The sequence below is a fragment of the Carcharhinus amblyrhynchos genome, chromosome 13 (genome assembly GCF_965287045.1).
Source record: "Carcharhinus amblyrhynchos chromosome 13, sCarAmb.v2.hapA, whole genome shotgun sequence".
NCBI lineage: Eukaryota > Metazoa > Chordata > Chondrichthyes > Carcharhiniformes > Carcharhinidae > Carcharhinus > Carcharhinus amblyrhynchos.
The window spans coordinates 51,686,270-51,705,858 of NC_137336.1; the positions used below are offsets into that span (position 1 = coordinate 51,686,270).

Below are 19,589 nucleotides of genomic sequence, written 5' to 3' on the forward strand. Positions count from 1 at the left end.
AGGTGTTTTTGTTATCTAAGTATTCCAGGGTTGAGTGCAGAGCTAACAGGATGGCATCTACTGTGGACCTGTTGTGGTGATCGGCAAACTGTTGTGGATCCAGGCAATCTGGGAGGCTGTAATTGATTCATGCCATGACCTTTCAAAGCACTTCGTAATGATGGATGTCAGAGCCATTGGACGATAGTCATTTATATGGAGATACCAGGTTGGATTGGGGTAAAGAAGTCTCACAACATTAGGTTAAAGTCCAACAGGTTTATCTGGCAGAACAGGCTTTCAGAGACTTTCTCCTTCATCAGACTGTCATACTGAACAGAATGGATTACTGCAAAGAAGTTTATCGGCAACTGAACAACGAGGAACACTACAGACAGCTACCCACAGATCTGATTGAAGAATACAGCCGTCAACTCAACACACTGATCAAAACCTTTGATCCAGACCTTCAGACTACCCTCCGTGCTCTCATCCCATGTACTCCCCATGTTGGAGATCTCTCCTGCCTCCCAAAGATAAACAAGGCCAGCACACCTGGCTGTCCCATCGTATCGGGCAATGGGACCCTCTGTGAGAACCTCTCCAGCTACGTTGAGGGCATTCTGAAACCCATTGTAGAAAGAACCCCCAGCTTCTGTCGCAGCACTACGGACTTCCTACAGAAACTCAGCACACTTGGAGCAGTTGAACCAGGATCACTCCTTGTCACAATGGATATCTCGGCATTTTACATCAGTATCGCCCAAGATGATGGCATTGCTGCAATTGCCTCAGTACTCAATGCCGACAACTGCTAACCTCCAGATGCAATTCTACAACTCATCCGCTTCATCCTGGACCACAACATCTTCACCTTCAATACCAGTTCTTCATCCAGACACACAGAACAGCCATGGGGACCAAATTTGCACCTCAATATGCCAAAATCTTTATGCATAGGTTTGAACAAGACCTTTTCACTGCTTCAACTAATGCATATACTAGGTACATCAACGACATTTTCTTCCTTTGGATTCATGACGAACAATCATTGAAACAACTATACGATGACATCAACAAGTTCCATCCCACCATCAGACTCATCATGAACTACTTTCTGGAATCGGTTGCATTCTTGAACACACGCATCTCCATCAAGAACAGTCATCTCAGCACTTCACTGTACCGCAAGCCCATGGATAACCTCATGATCCTTCACTTCTCCAGCTTCCATCCTAAACACATTAAGGAAGCCATCCTCTATGGACAAGCCCTCCATATACATAGGATCTGCTCAGATGAGGGGGATCGCAACAGACACCTATAGACACTGAAAGACACCCTCATAAGAACAGGATATAGCGCTTGACTCATCGATCAACAGTTCCGATGTGCCACAGCAAAAAACCGCACCAACCTTCCCAGAAGACAAACATGGGACACGGTGGACGGAGTACGCTTCATCATCCAGTACTTCCCCGGAGTGGAGAAGCTACGACACCTTCTCCAGAGCCTTCAACATGTCATTGATGATGACGAACATCTCGCCAAGGCCATCCCCACACCCCCACTTCTTGCCTTCAAACAATCACACAACCTCAAACAGACCATTGTCTGCAGCAAACTACCCAGCTTTCAGGAGAACAGTGACCATGACCCCACACAACCCTGCTACAGCAACGTTTGCAAGATGTGCTGGATCATCGACACGGATGCCGTCATCTCACATGAGAACACTGTCCACCAGATACACGGTACATGCTTTTGTGACTCGGTCAATGTTGTCTACCTGATATGCTGCAGGAAAGGATGTCCCGAGGCATGGTACATTGGGGAGATCATGCAGAGGCTACGACAATGGATGAATGAACACTGCTCAACAATCGCCAGGCAGGATTGTTCCCTAAAGGGGAACACTTCAGCGGTCATGGGCATTTGACCTCTGATCTTTGGATAAGCGTTCTCCAACACGGCCTTCACAACACACGACAATGCAGAGTCACTGGGCAGAAACTGACAGCCAAGTTCTGCACACATGAGGACAGCCTCAACGGGGATCTTGGGTTCATGTCACACTATCTGTAATCCCCACGACTTACCTGGGCTTGCAAAATCTCACTAACTGTCCTGTCTGGAGACAAGACACATCTCTTTAACCTGTGCTTAACCCTCTCTCCATCACTTGTAAAGACTCACATTCCAACCATTATCTTGTAAACTGAGTTTGTGTCTTTATATGTCCTGTTTGTGAACACAAGTCCTCACTCACCTGATGAAGGAGCGAGACTCCGAAAGCTGTCAAATAAATCTGTTGGACTTTAACGTGGTGTTGTGAGACTTCTTACAATAGTTATTAAGGCACGCTGCCTGGTTTTCCTTCGGTACCGGGATGATGGCCATCTTCTTGATGCAGATAGGGACCTCAGATTGATGTAAACAGAGGTTGGAGATGTCTGCCAATAACCCTGCCAGCTGGTTTGCGTAAGATCTGAGAGCTCGTCCGCATACCCCATCCAGGCCAGTTGCTTTCCATCGGCTGACCTTTGAGAAGGCTGCTCTGATGCCTGCAATGGTGACCTTGGATACATTGTTCATTCTAGGCTTCCGGGATGGAGGGCATGCTCTTGCTCGAAACGGACATAGAATGCATTGAGCTCATCAGGACGGGGTGTATTGCTGCCAGCAATTTTACATGCCTTATCATTATAAAATAGAACTCTATATTAAGTTTGAAAGCAACATACTCAAGTATACATAAGACCCTGACAGGTATTGATAGGGTGAATGTGGAGACGGTGTTTCCTCTTATTGGAGATTCTAGAACTAGGGGACACTGTTGAAAATTAAGGAGTTGTTCATTTAAGACAGAGGTGAGGAAAATTCTTTTCTTACAAGGCTCGCGAGTCTCAGGAACTCTCTTCCTCAAATGGAAGTGCAAGCAGAACCTTTGAATTTTTTTACGGCAGAACTAGATAGACACAAACTCAATTTACAAGATAATGGTTGGAATGCGAATCTTTACAGGTAATCAAGTCTTAAAGGTACAAACAATGTGAGTGGAGAGAGGGTTAAAGAGATGTGAATTGTCTCCAGCCAAGCATAAGGGTAAAAAATTTCTTAATTTGGCGGTCACTGGATAAATTTGGTTATTTTGGCTTTCAGACCCCTTGGGGATCATGTTGCTACACAGGGGTAAATGTTATGGTCCCGTTTTGTGGACGGGATGGATAATTTGTTGAACAATTGAAAGGTCCATTGAACCGGTGGGAATTTCTGGTCATGTGGGTCGGCGGGATTTGATTTGATTTATTATTGTTATATGTATTTGCATACAGTGAAAATTATTGTTTCTTGCATACTATATAGACAAGGCATACCATTCATAGAGCAGGAAAGGAAAGAGTGCAGAATATATCCAGTCACGGCTAAGGTGTACAGAAAGATCAACTGAATGAGAGGTATGTCCATTCAAAAGTCTGATGGCAACAGAGAAGAAGCTGTAAATTCCACCCATAGCTACAGTTCTTTATATTTTCATTAGAAGCTGATGTAACACTACACCATACAAACTAATCTAGCTTCACACTACCATGCATTCACATATTCAAACTCATGTATAGTTCTGGAGGACCATACATTTACTCAGTGAATGATTTATAATACCACTATTACATCTATACAGCAATTTTGTTTTATTAATGATAGAATCCACACTCATATTAGCACTTCTAATCTGATTAGAAATCCATCTAACTATGATAAATCTTATTGCTACTTTTGCTTATTTAAGTAGTGCAAATAAACAATATCATAAGATGCACTACTTTATAATATATCACAGTTATGATTTAATGCCAAAAGGAAATGGATTTTGCAAGAGCTATGAAGACAGAATTCTTTAGTTTCTTTTTCTTAATATTTGAGACACGTTCATGATTTTATATTAGCACACATAACTCTATAAAATAACTCACTAAAATAACAGAGAACTCTATCATTATAGTTACACATTCACTGCTCTATCATAACAATACAAAGTAATAGAAACAACTTTACAGTTACACATACATTACAATTATAGCAATACATAATCACACATGTATGCTTATATATTTAAAATAACAGACATAAGGCCCGATTTTACCAAATATTCACGCCCCAAATCGTGGTAAATTCGGGTGTTGGGCCTTTAACACGATCTGCATCTGAATCTGCGCAGATTGCGACTTTACCGACGCCTGATTTGGGCACGGATCCAGCACTTAATTGGAATTAAATGCATTAAACGTGCGCCCAACTCTACCACCAAATCCCACTTTAACAAAGAACAAAGAACAAAAACAGCCCGGGAAACAGGCCCTTTGGCCCAACGAGCCCGCGCCGCCATTTTAACATTACCAGTACCCCCCCCTCCACCCACGACCCTTATCTATTGTTTACGGCATTCCACATTGAGGGAAACTAATTTAGGGACAATTTATTACCTCCAATCAGCCTAATAGCACATCTTTGGGGTGTGAAAGGAAACCGGAGCACCCGGAGAAAACCCACGCAAGCACGGGGAGAATGCGCAAACTCCCACAGACACCGGCCCAAATCCATGTGTCTGCACAGCAAACAGTGATAGTCACTGAGCTGTTGTGTTGCCCAGCATCTGGTCCAGTTTAAGCACACGCTAACGACATGAAGCACTAGGCTACTTGAACATTCAAGAGCAGCCCTAGTACGACCCATCGCGTGTATGCCCCTCGTTGGACAACAAGGCGGACCGACTTAAAACCTGTGAATTAAAAGAGAAAAACATTAGTATCAAACCACATCCTTTTACATTACCAGGGACGTCCCAACGCTAATGAACCTTATTTAAAACAATCTCCTATATCCTCCCATCTCCAACCTACTCATGTGCCTGTCTAAGTTACTCTTAAACAACTCCAGCGTGCCTGCCTCCACCACCTTACTTGGCAGAGCATTCCATACACCCACTACCCTCTGTGTGAAAAACCTCCCTCTAATATCTGTGTTATACCTCTCCCCCCTCACCCTAAGCCCGTGGCCCCTCGTACTGTGTATCTCTAACATAGGAAATAGCTTACCTCTGTTTACTCTATCTATACCCTTCATGATCTTATATACCTCTATTAGATCCCCCCTCAGTCGCCGTCTTCCAAGGGAAAACAGCCCCAATTTGCTCAATCTTTCCTCATAACCCAGTCCTTCCATACCAGGCAACATCCTGGTAAACCTCCTCTGTACTCTCTCCAGAGTCTCCACGTCCTTCCGGTAGTAAGGCGACCAGAACTGGATACAGTACTCAAAATGCGGCCTAACCAACGTTCTATACAACTGCAACATTAGACTCCAGCTCTTATATTCTATACCCCTTCCTATAAAGGCTAACATACCATAGGCTTTCTTCACAACCTTCTGCACTTGTACTGCCACCTTCAAAGACTTGTGCACTCGCACCCCCAAGTCCCACTGCGTTTCTATACTCTTTATAGGCTTGCCCTTTATCATAATAACACCCCCCTACATTATTCCGGCCAAAATGCATCACCTCACATTTATCAGGATTAAACTCCATTTGCCATATATCTGCCCAATATACCAGCATATCAATATCCTGTTGTATTGCCAGACACTGCTCCTTACTGCCCACCAATCCAGCCATCTTAGTGTCACCTGCAAATTTGCTGATCACACCACTTACTCCCTCTTCCAAGTCATTTATATACACTACAAAGACAAGAGGTCCCAGTACTGAGCCCTGCAGCACACCACTAGTGACAGACCTCCAGCTAGAAAAGGACCCCTCCACTACTACTCTCTGTCTCCTCTTACCAAGCCAGTTCTCAACCCATCCAGATACCTGGCCTTGTATCCCATAAGCCTTAATCTTTTCTACCAACCTACCATGAGGGACTTTGTCAAATGCCTTACTGAAATCCATATAGACGACATCAACAGCTCGTCCTTTGTCGACCGTTTTTGTCACCTCCTCAAAAAATTCTTCCAGATTCGTAAGGCAAGACTTCCCATTTACAAAGCCATGCTGCGTATCCTTAATCAGATCGCAACACTCTAAGTACTCATACATCCTATCCCTAAGAATCCTCTCCATCAACTTGCCTACCACTGACGTCAAACTCACCGGCCTATAGTTACCCGGGTTATCCCTCCTATCCTTTTTAAACAACGGTACCACGTTCGCTATCCTCCAGTCCTCTGGGACCTCACCTGTGTCCAAAGAAGAGACAAAGATTTGCGTCAGAGGCGCAGCAACTTCATCTCTCGCCTCCCTAAGCAGCCTAGGATAAATGCCATCAGGCCCCGGAGATTTATCAGTTTTAATGCTACCTAAAAGCCCTAACACTTCTTCCCTTGTAATCGATAGTTCCTTCAATTGGTCTAAAGCTCCCTCGAAGACTGTACCAGACATCAAGCCCCTCTCCTTCGTGAATACCGACGCAAAGTATTCATTCAGGATCTCCCCCATTCCCTCGGACTCTAAGCACAATTCCCCTCCTCTGTCCCTGAGGGGACCGATTTTTCCCCTTTTTTCCGTCTTCGGATCCGTTCCAGATCCATGCTGTAAGCGACCTGCTAAATAAAGGTCCGAAGCCGATTTTTATTCTGCAGGGGAACCTCCGAAGCCCATCCTCCTTGACCATTCTTCACAGACTCCCCGCTAAGCACCCCGGCAGACCCCGCTCCAGGATCGGACCACCCCAGGAGGCAGGCCCCCCTCGGCAGACACCCCCCACCAGGGACTGGATGCCCCTGGGAGGCAGGGTCCCTCGGCAGAGCGCACCCCAACCTGCCTCGATCGCTGGTCTCCCTCCACCATCCTTCAGTCCTTTGATTGCCTGTAGCATCCTCTGGCCACAGACTTGGAACCACAGCTAAAGCGATCGGGTTTTACACCATTCCACTGGCGTCCGCTGGAGGAGGAGGGGGTGCAGATGGATCCCTGGTTGGGAGGTGGAGGATGGTCCGCTGCCACTCTGCGGGTGAGCCCTCCTCCCCACTGGAGGAATGAATTCCTTCTCCTGGAGTGGACGTGCAGCCACGCCATCCCACCAAACCTTCAGGATCAAGCGATTCCTCGCAAAGAAGATTCCACAGTGGATCTGCATGAAAACTGGCAACAAGATCTGGGACAACTCCAAGAGGAGAGACTGAAGAAGGACAAAGCTGGGCCTGTAAAGGGATACACCATCACTGGTACACTACCAGTCACAGATTACTCTCCCCTGCAGGGGCAAGAGAGCGGGAGACATGGCTGTGGCTGGTAGTGTACCAGTGATGGTGTATCCCTTTATAGGCCCAGCTTGGTCCTTCTCCGGTCTCTTCTCTTGGAGTTGTCTCCGATCTTGTTGCCGGTTTTCATGCGGATTCATTGTGGAATCGGCCAGTTTTGCTTCATCTTCTTAGCGAGGAATCGCTTGATCCTGAAGGTTTGGTGGGATGGCGTGGCTGCAAGTCCACTCCAGGAGGAGGGATTCGTTCCTCCTGTGGGGAGGAGGGATCGCCTGCAGAGTGGCAGTGGATCCCCCTGCTCCCCCCCCCCCCCCGCCCCCACCCCCCCCCCAGCCAGAGATCCATCTGTGCCCCCTCCTCCCCCCCAACCAGAGATCCATCTGCGCTCTGTCCTCCCCCCCAACCAGAGATCCATCTCAGCTCCCTCCTCCCCCCCAACCAGAGATCCATCTCAGCTCCCTCCTCCCCCCAACCAGAGATCCATCTGCATCCCCTCCTCCCCCCGCAACCAGAGATCCATCTGTGCCCCCTCTTCCCCTCCCCAACCAGAGATCTATCTGCGCCCCCGCCCCCTGCCCCCCAGAGGATGATCTGTGTCAGAGAGTCGCTCTCTCCGCTTTCTGCTTTTTTTCCTGCAACTGGTTTTAATAATACATCACACTACTAAATATATGCAAGTCAAATTCACACAAATGTAGTCAGGAATAGGAGGCACAGAATTAATGTGAATAGGTATTGTCCAATTAACATTCAAAGCGTTTTCTCCTTGCATTTAAGCCATGTAATAATAGACATAAAAACAGGAATCTGTTTTTTCATTCCCTGTATCCTTCCTGTAGAAACGCATTTCAATAAAATAAATGGAGCCGATTATAAATAAAAAACACAACTTATTAATGACATCACAATAATATATGCGTTTGTCAAAGTTCCACTGATGTCAACACCAGTCAAACAGTCCAGTGATGGTTGTTTGTAAAATCCAAAATTTTGAACACTACTTCTTCGTCCAGAATTTGCTATAATTGTCAACTTTAAATTCATCTTCAAATTGCTCCTCTTTTGTTCTAGCTCTTTTGGGAACACGTTTGTGCAATCTTGCTTCCCTTTCAGCTTCTGGCAGAAGGGAAACATCGACTGGCATCCTATTAATTTTTTTAGGCTCCTTGTATCAGATATTGATAGTAGACCCATCAGGTCAAACACCAGAACAGGATTCAGCCTGGTATAGACCTGCCTTCCAAAGCGAACTACTGATGTTGTATTGAAATTGTTCCGCCTGGGTACGCGGACACAGGATACACAGCAGGAAACAATCTTTCAGAAGGCACAAACCGCCGCAGCCGCGCGCTCCAGTCCAGCGCCTGGGTGCGCTGCCTCCGATTTTTTTCAAACTGCACGTGCGCAGTTCAGAGATCCGAACGGTCTGGCAGCGCTAAGCCCCGCCCACAGCGCGGATCGGATCGGAGCCAGCAAGAAGCGTAGAGGCATGCTAGAACGAGGATTCCACGCTCGGATCCATATTACGCCCGGATCTGACCCTGAGGCTCCGATTGGTAAAACCGGGCCCATAATATTTTGCAATATACACACAATTATAGTAACTTATGCTGCATACTGCACTATAATGACAGTATAATATGTTGATGCATATTGGTCTATACTAACAGCAATGTATATTGACCTACATAGCTCTGATGGAAATGTATGCATTGTTCTCATTACATTATCACATATTTGCAGGCAAAACGCTACAATGATAAATTGCTCTACAGTTATGTATTTTCACAAATAGTGCAGTAATTTATTAATGAAAATTTCCTCTCCAGTATTTATAGTAAATATGTTATTTTTAAAACAGGCCAATGATATTGCTAGGGATACAAAAAGAAAGAAATCTTTGACCGATTAATGATATTTCTATGCAAGCTGGCAGAGAAATTCATATCCTACTGTGATTCAGTGGTGGTGAGGTCTCACACATTTCTTTTTATGATACAATGCATAAGTAATATCATGTGGTGAACAACCTGTTAACCTGTCATCTGCCTTTCTTCCACTGAATGCATGAAATGATTTATAATTGTTCAGCTTGCATTACAACTGTTGTTGCCACCTATTTCCAAGATACAATTAACTTTCCGATGATATATATTTAGGTAGGTAAATGCCAGTGTGATTACTGGTCTATTGTTCTCAAATACTTATCCTTCTCCACTGCAATCAATCCAATTTCAGATTTTTTTCCAAGAAGAACTTTTCAGTCAGCTCCTATGGCATCTTGTCAATGCAACCACCTTTGCTCTTTAAGATAATTTAATTTAAACTATTCACCAACCACAGGTCCAAAGGAATTAAAACTGGCTACACAAATCTAGGGAAATAATAAAATAGAAGCCTAAATGTGATCATGTAGATACTGACAATTACAATAAACTTGTTAGGTCATGGTAACATTGTAAAAACATTGCATCTATAGACGCTATAAAAAGGTTTCCAAAAATGACTCACTGCCTAAAATGGTCTTAATGGAATATTACAGAAACGAGGGAAGGAGAAAACAGAAATCATACATAGTCCTGACAAAAGGTCCATTATTACAAAGTAGACTTAAAATTGCATGAAGTGAACATTGCCCCTTTGTGCACAATTTGCTTCCGAATTTTGCAAATTTGCTTCCGTTTTACTTGTGCTAGTATTCACTCATTAATATAAATTAATAAATGTTTTGAAGCACTTTGCACAATTTGTGCCTAGTTAATTCCGAACAGCACCCTGTTTCTCTTTAACAGCTGCATGCTATTTCTGTTGTGTAGCTACACGCATTTCAAGCACTTACTATTATCATGTAAGGGTCATTCAAAACAGACTTTGCCCTGACTTAAATGGATTGCTTATACTAAAACTTGAAGATAAAATATAAAGTTCAGTGAATGAATTAATCAATAATTATCTTGCCCACATGACACCTACTTTCAGAATGATTATTAAGGCTAGTGTTCCTTTATTGCTTTTTATTGCTGTTTTGTAAAAGAGGTATTGAGCATACATAAAGAAGAAAATACATTTATACTCTATACTACTGTATAGAGTGTAGTTTTACAGTGAATCCAACCTTTACAATGTGTATTAACAGTTTACAAATGAAATACAGAAGAAAACAGGAGTCAGAAGAACCAGGAAACATATCTATTGGAGTTTACCAAGCTGCCACCAACTGTTTAAAGTATACTGTGCTCTTTAGTTTTTTTTTAAGTTTATTTATTAGTGTCACAAGTAGACTTACATTAACACTGCAATGACACTACTGTGAAAATCCCGTAGTCGCCACACTCTGGCATCTGTTCGGGTACACTGAGGAAGAATTTAGCATAGCCAATGCACCTAACCAGCACATCCTTCAGACTGCAAGGGGAAATTGGAGCACCAGGAGGAAACCCACACAGATGCAGGGAGAACGCGCAAACAGACAGTGACCCAAGTCGGGAATCAAACCCAGGTCCCTGGCGCTGAGAGGCAGCAGTGCCATCCACTGTGCCACCATGTTGCCGAAGTAGATGTCTGTGCGTTAGTATCTTACTCATGGGCCTAGTTTCTTTTAATATGTAGCCTACAACACAGAAGCAGATTAATGGGCCCAACTGGTCTATGTCAGTGTTTACCTAACTTTTCCGGCATAACCTTTTATTCCTTTCTCCCTCAAGTATATATCTACCTTCTCTTAAATGCATCCAATCTAATTGTTTCAAATGCTCCAGGTGGTAGTGAATTCCACTACCTGGGTAAAGAAGTTTCTTCTGAATTCTTTATTCCTTATTTTGATTGTAGAATCATTCTGGGATGTTCAAGTTATGTATTCTTCTGTCTTAAATGAACATTTCCTGCTCAAATAGGCTTTTTAAAGATGTTGGCTCATTGTGATTTGACCTAAAAACTTTGCACATTTAGTGAAAAATAACCACTGAGTGAATATTGCTCAATTAAAATAGTCATGGAAATGTTTTTGGCACGTTTTATAATAACGTGACATGTAACAGCACAATAAGCGCGGAACTGAATATTTTTACTTAGTTCATTGGGTTAAAGGTCAGTGAAGATCTGCTCTGCAAAAATGCAGCAATTCGCATTTTTTGCTATAAAAAGTTACGGAGGACCTTGGCTGCTGTCCCTTTGACTGAAGAGTACAGTGACATGAGGATTGGGCAGAGGGCTGGGAGGTCCCTGACATGCAACATCTGTAAAAAAAATAATTGCCGCAACTGCCAAGATACAGAATTCACTGGGTGAATCTTAGTATTGAATTAGCAAATACTATTTTCTTACTTTGTTGCTGATATTCTATTCCAGCTTTCCAACGTTTAAAGTGACATCAAGGAGCAGACTTTCTGCTCTCCCCCCCACCCCCTTCCATTGGAAATTGTCAAATTATAAAACAGCTGTGAATGTATTCATCGTTTTACAAATCTCTTTGATTTTTTAAAAAATCTGGAACCTTTGTTTGTAAACTTGGGAAACCGTTTTCACAAAAGCATTGAATGCAAGGTTAATGGGAAACTTGCTTAAGGAGCTACAGCTGCATAGACATGACAGGATAGTTCCCAAGAACAACAATTATCGCGCAACAGCATGAGTGGAAATATTAACTATGAATGTTTTGATCTCTTGCTTTTCACACAGCCAAAAAAGCGCCGCGAAATGTTTTGTCGTCTTGGAGGTCTAAAGTGAGTGGAGTGTTGTGCTAAAATATTCTGAAGTACCCAATGTGTCCCGTGTTAGAGTCCAAATCCTCTTACATACTCGGTAACAGGCTGTTAGCCACAGAGTTAGAGATTACGAAATTTCCTTTTTGTATTATAAAGCATGAGCAAGCCATATGTAAACAAAGAAATCGCTGCTGGGAATTGAATAACTTATTCCGCCCCCTCCTCTCCCGCCCCTCACCCTCCCCAGGAGTTATAAAGTATTCCATTTCTATCTGCGAGAAAAAGCCCTGACGATGGGCAACAGATCTCTACACCAGATAAATCTCCGGTGTAGTAGATTCAGAGACCCTTGTGGCGCTTCTTCTCTGAACCCATAAAGCTGTCCCGCCTGAAAAATTCCTTTCACAGTTCCAACGATAATAAACAAACAAAATCCCCACTGTTTATGGAATAATGTTTTGGTTTTCCATGACCTGTGCCGCTCTGGTGTTATCTAACACTGGCTTCTGGTTCTATGTTCCTTCACAAGTTCCAACATTGAGGCATCAGGTCCGAAAGCAATTCAGTCAACTCATTGTCCGTGCCCTCTATACAAAGACATTCGCCCAAAGAATACCAATATTCGATCTTTCTCATTTAACATCGCAAGTACTTCCCTCCTGTGCCGTTTGGTGGGGTACGTTTGAGCAATACCATTCTCCTGATAAAACATACGTCCCATAAACTTGAAATCGAGGGGAAAACGCAAAGACTTAAATTGATTTCCAGGTATAACGTGGGACCAGGGAAAGGGCATTCAAAGGGATTCCGGAATTTGCTCCCAACCTACCTAATGTTAAGATCGCTCTCTCTTCTGAATTTCCCTAAAATTGCTCCGAAAGCTTGTGACTTGTGGCTTGTATTACCAAATAACCTGTTGGACTTTAACCTGGTGTTGGGAGATTTCTTACTGAATTTCCCCGCCAGAGAAAATGATTTCTCGGCATCTACTCGACTGAATTGTTTTAAACACCTTTTAACTCACCTGGTTAAACGGGACTTTTCACATCCCCAATTTCTAAACTCAATGGAATGCAAAATGCTAAAAGAATAATTCTGTCATTTGAACAATTTACATTTCCTTACAGAATGCTGGAGGAAGTGTGAACGGTATCTAGGTGAGAGAAAGGGAGTGGGGATGTGGATTCATACTGGAGAACAACAGCCAAAACAAACTGTGAACTGTTGTTGATTTCTGAAGGACACAAATTGAAGATTGGGAGACAGGGAGTTCTGGGGAGAGGGGGGTGGGGGGGGGGGAAGGAAGGGGAATACAGTGGGTGAAGAAGAGACTATTCATGGTGGAGCTGGAGACTAAAGCTAGATTTGTGCATGAGGAACAGGGTCACTAGCTGGAGAATATTTGGGAGATATGGAGGATGAGATTAGATAAGGATGAAAATCACAAAGATAATCCTCTAGGACATGAGCTACTGGTGGAACTTGGTAAGATTGAGTAATGGTGCTACCGACCTTTAGTGTAGATGCAGTTGTTGGGCAGCCTATCCTTAGTTTATGAAGCATGTAAGTAGGCTCAGGTGAGAAAAAGCTTAGTTGAATATATATATAGATTGTATCGTTGGTATAATTTACCCTGCCCCATATATGCAAAGGAAAACCACAACAACAAGTTGTATTCATATAGCTACATTCATGTTGAACATCAACACAAAGTTTTTAGGGAGGATTTTAAAATAAAATGGAGGAATGGAGAGTTTGGGGAGCTTGTCACAGTATGGAAGTAAAAACGTTACAGATTCTAGAGAGAAGTAAGGCTCTGGAGGAACATCAGAAGGAAAATTCTGAGTTTGTATATCAGGTAAATTGGAGGGATGGACAAGTGTGACTTGGTGTTGGATTGCATACAAACAATAGAGCTTTAGATATACTCAAATTTATGAAGAGTGGAGGATGGGACAGCAGCCAGAGGGCTCTGAAGTAATTGAGTCAAGAGGTATTATAGGCATAGAGTCCATTGGATCCAACTGCTCATATAGAACACAGGAACTTATATACTCTTATCCAATATTTTTATTAGTTGAATGGGATTTTGGCATCCTCGCGAAAAATGATATACACTGCTAATGTTGATCGGTAAACAATTAATCAATGCAAAACAAGTCAACAGTGTTTTCTTTGGAATTTAGCTCAACATTTGCATTGAAAATGTGACTGAAGCTATACTCTGAAGGTATACATAACTGTAATTTAGTGCATTCTAAAAAAAATTAGACATTAGTCTGTTTCAATAAAGTAACAGCTGTAGCATATGTTTATTAGTTCTATCAGGAACAAACCCACACTATGTAACTAATGAGTTAAACACTGCAATCAGGAGATGCCAAGTGATGAGATTCCAGGTTATACTATTTAGCTATTTACATATCTCCTCCTCTTTCAGACATTCACACTTTATCCATGTATGATAAATGCCTTTGCATTCTTTCTCCTACTTCTTTGTATTTATACCAGTTCTGCAATTTCAACACCTCCAATTAAGCCTTTAGAGTTAATTCCTTAGTTGGTGTTTATATATTTTCCTCCTATTCCCGACACTTCCCACCATTTCCTTTGTTCTGCTCCTGTTTTAATGTTAAGCCTGACAGCGTTAAGTGATAAGCATTCTTCCCCTAATGTCAATGCCTCTGTTGGTGCAGTGGTAATGTCACTAGATTAGTAATCCAGGGACAAAGGAGAATATCCTGTGAACATGGGCTCAAATCCGATCATAGCAGCTGATCAAAATTAAAGATTAGTCTCAGTTTGACTAGGTCAATACCCATCCTAACAGCATTGTAGTTCCTAGAACACTTGGACGGAGCATGGAGGTGGTGTTATGACCAAAGTAGAGCAAATTTCAGAGCAAACCAAATCCCAGAGGGAAACTCAGCCAATGAGAAGCTTTAAACTTTGGGGAGATGGTGATGTAATGGTAACATCACTGGACTAATAATCATAATCATCTGGGGACATGGGATCACACAGCAGCTGGTGGAATTTAAATTCAATCAATAACTCCTGGAATTGAAAGCTAGCCTCAGTACTATCATCAAATTTCATGAGAAACAATGTACAGGAGTATGGAAAAAGGCAAGAGAATGGTATGAAGCCGTGATGCTCCTTTGGAGAGCTGGTGCATGCATGATGGGCCAAATGGCCACCTTCTGTGCCATAATAATTCTGTTTCTGTTCTGTGTGACCTGTTGATTACTTTTCCTGATTATGTTTCAATTTCCAACAGGTAAAGTTATTTTTAACCCTACAAATGCACCAATTTCAAGACTCTTGTCATTTTGATTTTTTTTCGCAGTAAACAAAACGGGTGTCATCAAATTCAAGATAATTATTACATCTACACTGACAGAGTAATAGGTGATTAGTTTGATATGTTTCTTATGTTGGCATCATGCAGCTAAACTTGTTCATATTATGAAATGCTTAAGCTCGCATTGCACAGTGCTGTGATCATAGAATAGAATTCTTATGGTGCTGAATAAGCCATTCCGTTCATCGAGTCTGTACCAACTCTCTGACAGAGTATCTTATCCAGGTCCTCTCCCCACCCCAAACATACCAAACCTTGCGACACTAAGGGCAATTTAGCATGACCAATCCACCTAACCTGAACATCTTTGGACTAGGGAATAAACTGGAACAGTCGGGGGAAACCTATGCAGACACGGGAAGAACATGCAAAGTCCATTCAGTCACCCAAGGCTGGAATTCAACCTGGATCCATGGCGCTGTGAAGCAGCAGTGTTAACCACAATGCCATCTTGTACTCCAATGGTTCACAGTGAAGAGGAACAAGGAAAGAAGCCCTTGCAGAAGATGGAATTTGTCTCTCAATGGGCTCCCAGGTCAATCCTCCTTCAGGGCAAAAACTAAATGGGCTAAATATGCAGTCACGTGGTTACCCGAGTCTTGTTGGGAATGTACTTAATATTTGTTAATATTTGCTAAATTTCCAGATTAGAAACATCCATATATCACAAAAGAGTTGGAAACATCCGCATAGAATTGTACATATTTAAATTTAGGCTCCAATTGAAGGGACTAAGTGCTTTCTTGATGACTTCTTGGAAATCAATAGTTAGACACTATTTTACTCACTTTTGTCTTGTTTCATTCTTTTATTTACTTTTTCTAGTTAAATAACATCCAAATGTGCCAGCTTCAGGAATTCGCTAAGTCACTATTAGATAATGACCCACAGCAAAACAGTAAGTAATATTAATCACGATTCCGTATTATCCGTTAATATTAATCCAGCTCTTTCTCACTGTTTCCAAATTAAAACTCCCTCCCCAAAGGCATTAGCAACTACCATATCAAAATACATTTTTGTTGTATTTTCAATAATGGAGAGTTTGGAACGAAATGATATTTAATGCTGATCGAGATTTTTCGAATGGAATTGGAAATGGGCTCTGTCGAAATGGACACCCTCAATGTAAGTTATTTACAGAATATATTACCACCCTGGTTTGATTTAGCCTCCCTGCAGAAATAGCTACTGCAACTCGCTTCATCTTCCGACATGTTAATGAAAGTGTTTCTTCAGCCAAGAGCGGGTTCCCTACTTACACTGAAGGGAGTTTCAGATGCCCGACAACAAATGGGTCGATATAACAAAGAAGAACTCTTGTGGCTTGGACAAGGCAGAACAATATAACTGAATGATATGATGTCCACTCACTAATCTCGATACGGTGCGAACCTCCGTTAAGCGCCCCCTGCTTACGTTCCTACAGTAAAGACTTTTTCCTTAAATGTTTGTATCTTGATAAAAGTGTAACATTTAATGAAATCATTGATTTCATTTATAAGAATGCAAGTGTCCTTTTTTTGAAATAAGCGGAGCTAATTGAGGAATGGGGGAAAAAGTGCACCACTCCGCAAAATATTTTTTGTGGCTAACCAAATTTCCAAAAACCGTGAACTATTTCGATTTTCACAATGATTGCTGCAGTCTTTTTGTAATAAATCGCAATACATCGCCCCTGTCCCGTTCACTCAAATCAAACCTTGATTCGCGTAGTTAACAAGACATGGGAACGGAGCAGTATCTGAACTTCCAAATAAAAATTCCGAATAGAGCATAAATTAGACCAATGTCCAGAAACTCTACTAGATTTATTCACTGTCCGACACTCGGGAAGTTCAGCTGATTCAGTCACGCTCTGAATTGGTAGCATTCAGCCTGGCAGATGCCAGGGCTGCGCTAAAACTCAAAAGTTAAAGCCGTCCAATAAGTTCTCACCCATAAATCTGGGGGAGCGATAGTAATACATGTACTGCATATAAATCACCAATGTCCCTCTTAAAGACCCTAAGGGGGCTATTTTACATATTAATATGTTGCTCCATCAAGCTGAACTTTTGCTACAATGTCCACGTGGCCGTCATGGAATGAAGAACAAGAACGAACCCTCGTTCTTCAAATGCTGGATCCTGAAGTTCTTTAGGTTAGGGCGATATGGTGGCACAGTGGTTAGCACTGCTGCCTCACAGCGCCAGGGACCCCGCTTCGATTCCCGACTTGGGTCACTGTCTGTGTGGAGTCTGCACATTCTCCTCGTGTCCGCGTGGGTTTCCTCCAGATACTCCAGTTTCTTCCACAGTCCAAAGATGAGCTGGTTCGTTGCACTGGCCAAGTTAAATTCTCCCTCACTGTACCTGAACAGGTGCCAGAGTGTGGCGACTAGAGGGTTTTTAACAGCAACTTCATCGCAATATTAATGTAAGCCTACTTGTGATACTAATGAATAAACACAGGGCTGCACGGTGGCACAGTGGTTAGCACTGCTACCTCACAGCGCCAGGGACCCGGGTTTGGTTCCTGGCTTGGGTCACTGTCTGTGTGGACTTTGCACATTCTCCTCGTGTCTGTGTGGGTTTCCTCAGGATGCTCCGTTTTCCTCCCACAGTCCAAAGATGTGTGGGTTAGGTGGATTGGCCATGCTAAAATTGCCCCTTGCTATGAGGGGGGACTAGCCAGAGTAAGTGTATGAGGTCATGGGGATAGGGGCTGGGTGGGGATTGTGGTCGGTGCAGAGTCGATGGGCCGAATGGCCTCCTTCTGTACTGTAGGGATTCTGACCTTCTAATGAAAAGTGAACGTCTACTTACCAATGGGGAGGGCAATGAAGAACGGCAGCCAGCACAAGATGAACATGCCCATGACGATGCCCAGGGTCTTGGCTGCCTTCTTCTCTCGGGAGAATTTCAGGAGGCGGACGGAGAGGGAGCTCCTGGGGTGATGCCCCTTGGACCTGGAGACGATGGAGTCGTCCTGAATGTTCCTGCAGTGGATGCGCAGAGTCAGCTCCCTGGAGTCCGACGTCTCCTTCATCACCCCGGCCTCCAGGTTCTTGGTAGTCCTCTTGGCCACGATGTACACCCTGCAGTACATCACCAGGATGACGGCGAGGGGGATGTAGAAGGAGCCCAGGGAAGAGAAGAGGGCATAGCCGGCCTCCTCGGTGATCTGGCACTCGCGTTCATCGGGTGGCGCCGGCTGCTTCCAGCCCAGGAGGGGTCCGATGGAGATGACTATGGAAAGCAGCCACACCCCGAGCACCACCAGCACTGCTTTCCTCTCGGTTACAATGGAGGGGTAGCGCAGGGAGTAGCGCACCCCGATGTAGCGGTCTATGGAGATGGCGCACAGGCTCATGATGGAAGCAGTGCAGCACAGCACATCCACCGCCGCCCAAACATCACAAAACACCCTCCCGAAGATCCAGTAACCTGTAATCTCCAGCGTGGCCGAGAAAGGGATAACCGTGGTGCTCAGCAGCAAGTCTGCGATGGCCAGGTTGATGATAAAGTAATTGGTGGTGGTCTGTAAGTGCCGGTTGAAAGCCACCGAGAGGATAACTAAAACGTTACCGACCAGCGCGAACAGAATGAAGAGCACCAGGACCAGCCCCAGCACTGCCGCTTTGCTCGGGCTCAGGGGCGCTGAGCTGTTGGAGTTCTGCAAACTCCCGTTGGAAAGGTTGGTCCAATTCACCTCCTCGAACAGGGACCCCCGAGCGGATCGGTTTTCCAGACCCCCGGCAGCCTGCACGGAATTCATGTTAAGGATCATTCTCCATCTCAAGCTCCCGTGTGACAGTCCAGCCGGGCAGTGCCGCCACTCAAAGCCATCCCGAGTCAGCAGCAGCAGGGAAAGTTGTTGTGCAGAGAGACGGTGTTCACCGCTGTGGTCGGGGCAGGCTGCAGGAACTGTGCCGGGCTGCGGGACACACCATTCTCCAGCCAGGCGGCAGCATGTGGCTTCACTGTGAGGGACACACTTGTACCCTGGGGGTAAGGATCCGTGTCCACTCCGCTCTGTGTCTTGCCTCCCTGCCGCTCGCCGCTTTTATACAAACTGCTCCAGGCACAAAACACTGAGATGTCAAAGGTGCTGGGGCAGAGTGACGTCAGGATCCGCCTGAAGGACTTCTCAACGTTTGGAGAAACATCAGAGCGAGTCTGCAGTGGAGAGGGTCAACACTGACAGCACACTGACTGTGTGTGTGTATAACACTGACAGCACACTGACTGTGTGTGTATAACACTGACAGCACACTGACTGTGTGTGTGTATAACACT

General features: G+C 43.9%; 1 protein-coding gene across 2 annotated transcripts in view; it reads right to left on the reverse strand.

Annotated features, from left to right (window-relative positions):
* The window catches only part of LOC145351911 (alpha-1A adrenergic receptor-like), a 47,347-nt gene extending 28,006 nt beyond the window's left edge, over positions 1-19,341 (reverse strand). For both annotated transcript variants that reach the window (XM_080201693.1, XM_080201694.1), the window contains exon 1: positions 18,117-19,341. In XM_080201693.1, the coding sequence (XP_080057819.1) occupies positions 18,117-19,080 (964 nt within the window). In that variant the 5' untranslated portion in view covers positions 19,081-19,341. The remainder of the gene's footprint in view (positions 1-18,116) is intronic.
* Between the last annotated feature and the right edge of the window lie 248 nt (positions 19,342-19,589).